The sequence below is a fragment of the Oryctolagus cuniculus genome, chromosome 19, assembly GCF_051225735.1.
Source record: "Oryctolagus cuniculus isolate XC-2025 breed Fujian yellow rabbit chromosome 19, ASM5122573v1, whole genome shotgun sequence".
Lineage (NCBI taxonomy): Eukaryota > Metazoa > Chordata > Mammalia > Lagomorpha > Leporidae > Oryctolagus > Oryctolagus cuniculus.
In genome coordinates this window covers 45,683,582-45,694,291 of record NC_142885.1, presented here as the reverse complement: position 1 = coordinate 45,694,291, position 10,710 = coordinate 45,683,582, and the positions used below count along the sequence as shown (strand labels likewise).

General features: G+C 37.2%; 1 protein-coding gene across 1 annotated transcript; it reads right to left on the bottom strand.

Annotated features, from left to right (window-relative positions):
- Window positions 1-219: 219 nt before the first annotated feature.
- Window positions 220-1,155, bottom strand: ORYCUNV1R1528 (vomeronasal 1 receptor oryCunV1R1528). Its single transcript, NM_001167217.1, has one exon. It carries the CDS (start codon window positions 1,153-1,155, stop codon window positions 220-222), a length of 936 nt encoding a protein of 311 aa, NP_001160689.1.
- Between the last annotated feature and the right edge of the window lie 9,555 nt (window positions 1,156-10,710).

The window sequence follows — 10,710 nt, the reverse complement described above, 5'->3', positions numbered from 1 at the left end:
GGTACAGAAAGCTCAACTCAGGATTCGAGATCTTCATATGTTACTCCTATGTGGGTGGCAGCAACCTATGTACTTAAACCAGCTCCTGCTGCCATTCAGGATATGCATTTATACAAAGCAGAACCAGAAGCACAGGTGGTATTCAAACCCAAATGGGATGTGGGCATCTGAAGCAGCATCTGTGCTACATGTTCACCCAAATACTACTCTGTTTTTTACTCAATTTGTTAAAATTCGAAGCTTTTCCATGGTATGTTTTGAAAAAATATTAATTATCCTTTTACTTGAACTGATTAGTATCAATGGACTGACACTGGCATAGGCATTGACCACCACACCCTGTACACCCAAGATAACTGAGTCATATGACCACAGTATCAGGGAGAAGCATGAGATGATGAAGTCCACCCAGTACATGACCACAAAGAAACTTACCAGCAGCAGGATGGTTGTGGTGGCCCTTTTCTCTGGGGAGAATCTTGGGGAGAGGCTGGTGCTGTGAAGGTGCTGGGACCTCCTCTGATGCCTGAGCAAAAGGATCACCATGTACACACTTGAGAGCAGCATGACTCCCACCAGGAAGACATCCCTGGATGTTAACATTGTGAAGATCAAACTCCTGATGCTAGGGCTTATGGGGTAATATGAACAATATTTAGTGAGAACCATCAGATTGGTTTGGGTCACATTGGAAGATGCCACAGTGTGGAAGATTGTGCTAGTGCTGAAACACAAACAGAGAAACCATAATGAAAGAAATAAATAGAAGATGAAATGTGTGGATTTATACTTAAACTGTGCCAACCAGGAGGTGCTGGAGCTGATGGTGATGGCCTGGATGATGCTCAGGAGGCAGGTGGTGAAGATGGAGAGGCCCCTCATTACTCTGTTGATGTAGAACAAAGCCTTACACTTGAAGTCATTCCAAAAACTTAGCAACTCAAACAGGTCTGGAGACCTCAAAAACAGCACAGTGAGAAGCATCACTGTGTGTACAAGGGCCAGGTGACAAATGATCATGTCAGTGAGCTTTGGCTTGTGATACTGCAAGAGTGTGAAGATATGGAAGAGGAGGAAATTGTTGGATGAGATTCCAATGCCAGCTTGGCAGAGAATACAGTTATTAATAGCCACATGATCAGAAAATGTGCTCATCTTATTAACAGTTAGGAAACACAGGCATGCCTGAAAAGAAAACAAATACAGTAGGTCTCATAGAATCAGTAAGTATTACTCTGCATACTAGAAATCCACTTTTTGTGTTAGCTTCCCATCTTCAGAATGGTCTCAGATTTCTGTTATTTTCAGTTTCCATACCAGAGATTCTTTATGTGAAGTCTTCAATTCAGTAGAGTACTGTGAAATCACTGCTTTCAGTTAGAAAAACAAATCATGAACAATATAATTAGATACTGAATTTTGATCAGCATTAACACATGTTTATTGCTAACAAAATTGTGGAACATTCTTCCATGCTTTAAAAGACTCTTAGATACTCAAAAATTAAGATCATTCTTTTCAAGCCTTAGTAAATATATTTTTACAATGTTAAAATTGGAATTTACCCAAAGGAATTTAAATTGGCAAACAAAAAAGAGGTCTGCACCCTAATGTTTATTGCAGCTCAATTCACAATAGCTAAGACCTGGAACCAACCTAAATGCCCATCAATGATAGACTGGATAAAGAAATTATGGGATATGTACTCTTTAGAATACTATACTGCAGTAAGAAACAACGAAATCCAGTCATTTGCAACAAAATGGAGGAATCTGGAACACATCATGCTGAGTGAAATAAGCCAGTCCCAAAGGGACAAATACCATATGTTCTCCCTGATCGGTGACGACTGACTGAACACCAAGAGGGAAACCTGTTGGAGTGAGGTGGACACTATGGGAAACGGTGGCTTGATCAGCATAGCCCTGACTGTTAATGAACAACTTAATACATTATCCCTCTTGGTAGTTTTTTTATCTGTTCTACTTAATATGACTGGTTTAGATCTGTAATTGATGCACAGTTATTCTTAAGTGTTGAAAATTAACTGAAATGTGATCCCTGTTGAAAATGGTGGTGGGAATGGGAGAGGGAAGAGATGTATAATTTGGGACATGCTCAGGCTGACTTGCCCCAAGTGGTGGAGTTGGAAGCATACCAGGGGATTCCAATTCAATCCCATCGAGGTGGCATGTACCAATGCCATCTCACTGTTCCAGGTGATCAGTTTCAGTTCACAGTTGGTCATGGTGGAGGGACTGGGAGTCAAAGGGAGCACATAGACAAGTCTAGTACCTGCTAACGTTAACCGATGGAGTAAATAAAGGGGAGAGTGATCCAACATGGGAAGTGAGATACTCAGCAGACTCATAGAATGGCAGATGTCCTAAATAGCACTCTGGCCTCAGAATCAGCCCTAAAGGCATTCGGATCTGGCTGAAAAGCTCATGAGAGTATTTCAGGCATGGAAAGCCAAGACACTCTGGCAAAAGATCTCTGCGAGTGAGATCCCAGCGGAAAGAACAGGTCTTCAAAGAAGGAGGTACCTTTCTCTGAAGGGAGGAGAGAACCTCCACTTTGACTATGACCTTGTCTAAACAAGATAAGAGTTGGAGAACTCAGAGGGCTTCCATAGCCTAGGAAACTCATGACTGGAGCATAGGGAGACTACTGATGCCATAGACAGGAGTGTCAATTGGTAAAGTCAACAACAGGAGTCACTGTGCACTTACTCCTCATGTAGGATCTCTATCCTTAATGTGCTGTACATTGAGATTTAATGCTATAACGAGTACTCAAACAATATATTTCACTTTGTGTTTCTATGGGGGTGCAAACTGTTGAAATCCTTACTTAATGCATACTAAACTGATCCTCTGTAAAAAAAAAAAAAAAGAAATTATCAATTCCCAACTTGACTCTCACTGGGATTAAACATGACAATAGGTCTGCTCTGATTTCATCATCATTTAAAAAAAATCATCTGTTATTTTTCACTTTATGTTTCTGTGTGGGAGCAAACTGTTAAAATCCATACTTGATGTATACTAAGCTGATCTTCTGTATATTAAGATAATCGAAAATGAATCTTGATGTGAATGGAAGGGGAGAGGGAGTGGGAAAGGGGAGGGTTGTGGGTGGGAGGGACGGTATGGGGGGGAAGCCATTGTAATCCATAAGTCGTACTTTGAAAATTTATATGCATTAAATAAAAGTTTAAAAAAAAATTTCACTATTACATTACCATGCTATTACATGGAATGTAGGGAAAACAAGGTTATCTAGTTAATTTAATCTGGAGGTTTCTTTCCATGTCATGAAGCTATAACAGAAAAATTATATAACATAAATATATTTTCTCACAGTTCCGGAGGATAGAAAATCCTTGATCGAGGTTCTGTCATTTGATATGTGTCTTCTAGCTGTTTTCTCCCATAGCAAAAAGTTAAGGGGCCATAAAGCAAGGAAGTACACATGCCTTTTTAAAATTACACCAACCATAGGCCGGCACTGCGGCTCACTAGGCTAATCCTCCGCCTTGCGGTGCCGGCGCACCAGGTTCTAGTCCCAGTCGGGGCACCGGATCCTGTCCCGGTTACCCCCTTCCAGGCAAGCTCTCTGCTGTGGCCAGGGAGTGCAGTGGAGGACGGCCCAAGTGCTTGGGCCCTGCACCCCATGGGCGACCAGGATAAGTACCTGGCTCCTGCCATCAGATCAGAGTGGTGCGCCGGCCCGCAGTGCGCTGGCCACGGCGGCCATTGGAGGGTGAACCAATGGCAAAGGAAGACCTTTCTCTCTGTCTCTCTTGCTGTCCACTCTGCGTGTCAAAAAATAAAATAAAATAAATTACACCAACCATACCCATGAAGGTGTGACCTTTGTGGTCTGATCACCTCTGAATTATGTCACCTCTTAATACTGCTTAAATTGCAATTAAATTTCAGCATGAGTTTCAGAGGGGACATTTAACCCATAATAATGTGATAAAGTGTTTACTTGTATGATGCTGAGAAAACTGAAAATTACCACATTCCTTCCATTTCCTAAGACCAATGAGTGTGTGATTGTTTTCAAGGACACTTGTATCACTGTAGGCCCATCATTATAAGCATTCAGGTATATTGGGAAGTTTTGTTCTTAGTTAATATTAGAGATTAATAGTTGAATTAGAAAAAAACTATAAATCCGAATGAAATGTCTGTGTTTATAATGGGGAAACCATAGAGTCTGTTATACGTTTGATACTCTTTTACCAAAAGCTACACTTACTAAAATATTTGTGTATGTGAACTGCCAGGGTCATACAACCTGTTGCTACCACTAAGAAGTTGTACATTCTCAGCAAACTTGGTTTGATCTCAGGTTAGACCAGGAGAAGCACCAATATCATGTTGACTTAAAGGCACAAACATAATCATTCCCAGATTTTAAGAGTTCCTCTGGAGTGTTAATAAAAATTAATAGGGCACAGATACAAATGCTTATTTTGCCTGAACATACCTAAATCATTTAAATGCATTAATCCAATGCATTTGAGCCATAAAACAAGGAGATATTCAGATAAAACATTGCAGAAAATAATTTTAGTATTTCTTTTCTGACTTAAAGTTATATCTACCTCATTCTCTAGGAGGCAATCCTATCACCATCTGCAAGTGTTCACGTGCAAGGCTCTGAGGATTTGATGCTGATGCTGGACTGCAGAGAACTATGGTTCCTAAGAGGAGAAGTCAGTAAATAAAAACAGGAACTACATTAAACCTATTTTAGGCAAATGAGTTAGCTACTACAAGCTAATAGACACATATGGTGTATTTTTACTAAAAGCCATTTATCAATGTCCTGTTATTTAAACTTAATTGAGGATCCTGTATTTGAATTTGCTGAATTTGCAAACCCTGACATGGAAACAATTACAGGGTTTTGAATAACACAGTGCAGACAAGAGGAGAAAGAAAATAGAAGGTATGCAAAGAGAAGAAATCCATACATGTCAGATACAAGTTGATCATATTGTAAAGGAAAGTGCATTTGAAATGATTTATTTAAAAAATACACAAATGTGAATGTTTACCTTAGAATGTACCATGAAAAAGAGACTCATTTACTATTTTCTGCTGGGGCCAAGGGTGAGAAATCAAAACTTGAGAAATCAGAAGACAAATAATGAGAATGTATTTCATGATCATTTTCCTGATTTTTATTTTACTGTCAATATTTTATGCTCCAAAGTATATAGATAATTGTGAATTATGGTGGGGAAAATAATACCATTTAACATACTAAGAACAAATGAATTACCACCAAATCTATGGACTTACATCAGAAGCAAAGTGGAGTGCAATGAAAGGAAGAAACCTTTTACAAGATAACGGGGACCATTTTATATAAAATGATCTGTCATTTTGGATAAAAATAACATTGCTATTTACGTTGAAATTCAGAGAAATATTGGTTTACAATGGACATCGTTTATACATAGATTTTTGTATTCTTCCCAGCTCAGATGTATATATGTAATCTATATTATAAAATAGTACCTTATTCTTTATTGTTGAATTACGAAAATCAAAAATATTTTTCTCATTAATTGACTATATTTTGTATAGCATTGTAAAACCAGTGACTGGTTATCCACTGCACAAAGAAATTTCTGAAAATCTAACAGATATGATCGGCTTGCATATATATGTCTTGTCATCATGTATCTATACGTTATAAACATGAGAGGGTAAGAGTCACAACAGCAGACTGAGGTAGGGAATTTGGAAGGAAATTGAAAACCTGTTTCCTCTGTTGCAGGTGCCCTGGTTGGGGTCATTGGAGGCTCCTTATCTCAGAGTGCCCATGCTCAAATACAAGAAATCCATAAGGGCTGCTGAGACAAAATTAACCATCTCCAGAGTCCACATAGAAAATAATGAGTTCTACAGGTTGTTTCTTGAGGCATTTGGTTCTCATCAGCAAGGCATGGCTAATTCTCATCATTACTTTACTTCATTTAGTCATTTATTTTCAGAATAATTCATTTTGAAGTTGGAGCTATTGCAAGACTCCTGTGTTGCTGACAATGACTGTAACCATACAGTCCCCACAGGCAGATGTAGGATAGCAAGGTGTGTTCATGTATGTTATTTCATGTTACTTTAGCAAATCATAAGCATGGTATGTTATTTCATGTTACTTTAGCAAATCATAAGCATGTTTATTTGTGGGTTACAATGAAATGATAGGGTTCACATATACATCAAATTATGATTCAGTCATGTTAATTCACCTGTTCATTATCCCATATACTTGTTACTTCTTTGTTATGAGAGCATTAAAATCTCTATTAGCAATATTGAAATGCACAGTATATTAACAATAGAAGAGTCATCATACTGTGCAGCAGATCACTAGAATGTTTCTCTTTTTTTAAACTGACACTCTGTACACTTTGCCATTTGGCACTTAAAGGCAAATAGGCAGGAAGCCTGCTGAATTCAGGCATTATCTTGAAACTAATGATGACACAATAATGATATTGAAATCAACTGATCATTTAAAGTATATTTTAAGTATGAAATAAAAATTAAAACTTTTAAAGTAAACTGCAAAAGAACTAAAATTAGAGGGTTCTGTTCTTAAAAGGAGATCTAAGTTCATGGAATTTGAACTTTTTTCTCTAATCACAAAATATTTATTTTTATTGACATGCTAATATTCAAATATTTTCAAGATTAAAAATTTAATGTTGTATGCTATGAAAATTTTAAAAATTTCAAAATATTTAAAACAACTTACCCTTAAATTTAAAATAACTCAAAGCAAAAAAGAAAGCATTCTTATTTAGAATAGCCTCAATGTTTTTCAAAAAAAAATTTCATATTATGTGTATAGTAATTGAAAGTGATAAAATTACTCAAGTAAGATAACAGTCAAATGCAATTCTAATTTAAATGCAGAATCCTGTAACTATAAATGTTGTGTTTTCAATCTGTGAATTTTAGCCTCATAAGATGTATGAAATTGATTTTTACATCTGTAGCATCTACTGACTTCACTTGTGATTTTCTATGCTGCAAGGCTGAAATTATGAAAATAGAATTTTCCTTGTTGTCATTGATCTCATCCTACAACATCTAACAACTCCCCTTTGGAGCGCTCCTGGCCTCTGACAGAGCTGAGAAACACACACTCACCTAGCTGAGTCTCTGCAGGAAGCCCACAAAAGTGAGATGAACCTCCACCCATGTGGTTATAAGAAGATCTGCTATGAGCTCATCTCCCATCAGGCCCACAATTTTCTTGTCACCTGTGAAACAGGACAAGCTCTGGACTTGAGATTGGTATGTACAGGAGTCACCAGAGGGGAACATGGAAAAGCACAGGGAAAGAACAGCTGAGCCTCACCTTCCCCACACATGAACACACCTTGCTATCCTACATCTGCCTGTGGGGACTGTATGGTTACAGTCATTGTCAGCAACACAGGAGTCTTGCAATAGCTCCAACTTCAAAATGAGTCAGTGCCACAACACTGCCAATGGTTTCTGCCTTGTTTAGAAGACTCTAGCAGCTTTCTCATGTATCACTAAGCTCTCAAAAATTCATATCTAGTCTAATTAGTGCCTTTATGGAAACAAGGAAATTTCCATTCCCAGCAGCACTATGGGGTTGGACACACTTTATCCTTCTAAAGAACATTATTTTGAACAGACTGTGTGGGTTTTCATACTCCCAGACTCTCAGATTTCTTTGATACCTTGGTCACATGAGTAATTCTGGCTCTAATTTATATACATTTTACCTTGCTTCCTGTAATTTTGTACAATGCTTACAACTTTATTTTCAAATCTGTGGTCATGCAGATATACCTGTATATTTAATTTTAATAGCTTTCAACTTTTAAGTCCTATAATTGGGTTTATTGGGTCTTTTTCCTTGTTGTTAGTGAAAAAATTTACCACAAAAATTTTTCTTGAAGATATTTAAGTGAATACTACACATTAAACTGTAGATACTATGTACAAAAGATTTCTATAATTTATTCATTTTGCATAACTAAATTTAAACCCATTGAAAAATCTTAACTTCAGTAGTAGAATATATTTAATCATTCCATAATGTATGTTTATAACATTATTAACATTATGTAGTACATAATAAAAGCATAAAGTATACTCATCAATTATTTTTTACAAAATGATTTCTTTTGTACAAAGAGGCTGTGAGAGAAGACATAAGCAATGTTATTTCTTTTTTTCCAATAGAAATCTTTTATTTAAGGAATACAAACTTCATGCATTTCATGAGTACAACTTTAGGAATGTAATCATTCTTCCCACTATACCCACATTCCCACCCCTCCTCTTCCTCCCTCTCTCATTCCCAGTCCCATTCTACACTAAGATTAATTTTCAATTAACTTTATACAAAGAAGACCAACTCTATACTAAGTAGATTTCAACAATTTGCACATATACACAAAAAACTGTTCCTCAACCATCAGGACAAATGCTGTTCATATCTTCACTTAATACACTAAAATGAAACAAATATTTGAGAACAAGTTACAGATGTTATTTCTTAAGACTGCCCACATGATCATCACTGGAATCCTGTACTGAGAAATGCTTAGCTCAGCATTTCCTCCAAAGTTTCAATGTGCACATAAATCATTTAGTATTGCCTGTGGATACAAAGGCTGTTGATTTTTGTGCATTGATTTTATATCCTGCTACTTTGCCAAACTCTTCTATGAGTTCCAATAGTCTCTTAGTAGAGTTCTTTGGGTCCCCCAAGTAAAGAATCATATCATCTGCAAAGAGGGATAGTTTGAGTTCTTCCTTCCCAATTTGTATCCCTTTAATTTCTTTTTCTTGCCTAATAGCTCTGGCTAGAACTTCCAGAACTATATTGAATAGCAGTGGTGAGGGTGGGCAACCCTGTCTGGTACCAGATCTCAGTGGAAATGCTTCCAACTTTTCTCCATTCAATAGGATGTTGGCTGTGGGTTTTTCATAAATTGCTTTGATTGTATTGAGGAATGTTCCTTCTATACCCAGTTTGCTTAGAGTTTTCATCATGAACGGGTGTTGTATTTTATCAAATGCTTTCTCTGCATCTATTGAGATAATCATATGGTTTTTCTTCTGCAGTCTGTTAATGTGGTGTATCACATTGATTGTTTTGCACACATTCAACCATCCCTGCATACCAGGGATAAATCCCACTTGGTCTGGGTGGATGATCTTTCTGATGTGCTGTTGCATTCTATTGGCCAGAATTTTATTGAGGATTTTTGCATCCATGTTCATCAGGGATATTGGTCTGTAATTCTCTTTCAATGCTGCATCTTTTTCCAGCTTAGGAATTAAGGTGATGCTGGCTTCATAGAGAGAATTTGGGAGGATTCCCTCTTTTTTGATTGTTCTGAATAGTTTGAGAAGAATTGGAGTTAGTTCTTTAAATGTCTGGTAGAATTCAGCAGGGAATCCATCTGGTCCTGGGATTTTCTTTGTTGGGAGGGCCTTTATTATTGTATCAGTTTCTGTCTCAGTTATGGGTCTGTTTAGATTTTCTATCTCTTCCTGGTTCAATTTAGGTAGGTTGCATGTGTCCAGGAATCTATCCATTTCTGATAGGTTTCCCTGTTTGCTGGCATACAGGTCCTTATAGTAATTTCTGATGATTCTTTTGATTTCTGTGGTGTCTGTTGTTACATTTCCTTGTTCATCTCTGATTTTGTTGATTTGGGTCTTCTCTCTTCTTTTTTTAGTTAGTTGGGCCAATGGGGTGTCAATTTTGTTTATTTTTTCAAAAAACCAGCTCCTCATTTGGCTGATTTTTTGGAATGTTTTTCTTGATTCAATCCTGTTGATTTCTTCTCTGATTTTAATTATTTCTCTTCTCCTAGTAGATTTGGGTCTGGTTTGCTGTAGGTTTTCTAGATCCTTGAGATGCAGTAAAAGCTCATCTATTTGGTGCCTTTCCAATTTCTTGATGTAGGCACCTATTGATATAAACTTTCCTCTTAACACTGCTTTTGCTGCATCCCATAAGTTTTGGTATGTTGTGCTGTTATCCTCATTTACTTCCAGAAAATTTTTGATTTCTCTTTTAATTTCTTCTATGACCCATTGTTCATTCAGGAGCATGTTGTTCAATCTCCATGCGTTTGCATATGCTCTAGGGATTCCTGAGTTGCTAATTTCCAACTTCATTCCTTTATGGTCTGAGAAGCTGCATGGTATGATTCTAATTCTTTTGAATTTGCTGAGACTTGCTTTATGGCCTAGTATGTGGTCAATCCTAGAGGAGGTTCCATGTACTGCTAAGAAGAATGTAAATGCTTTATATGTAGGATGAAAAGTTCTGTAGATATCTGTTAGATCCATGTGGGCTATAGTGTCATTTAAATCTGCTGTCTCCTTGTTGATCTTCTGTCCTGTTGATCTGTCTATTTCTGAGAGTGGGGTATTGAAGTCCCCCAGTACTACTGTATTGGGGTATAAGTCTCCCTTTAAGTCCCTTAACAAATCTTTTAAATAAACCGGTGCCCTGTAATTAGGTGCATATACATTGATAATTGTTATATCTTCCTGTTGAATTGATCCCTTAATCATTTTATAGTGCCCCTCTTTGTCTCTGTTAACAGTTTTTGTGGTAAAGTTTATGTTGTCTGAAATTAAGATGGCTACGCCCGCTCTTTTTTCATTTCTGTTG

Excerpts from the sequence above, each read along its gene's own strand:
- ORYCUNV1R1528 (NM_001167217.1), bottom strand. The coding sequence starts at position 1,155 with ATGAGCACATTTTCTGATCATGTGGCTATTAATAACTGTATTCTCTGC.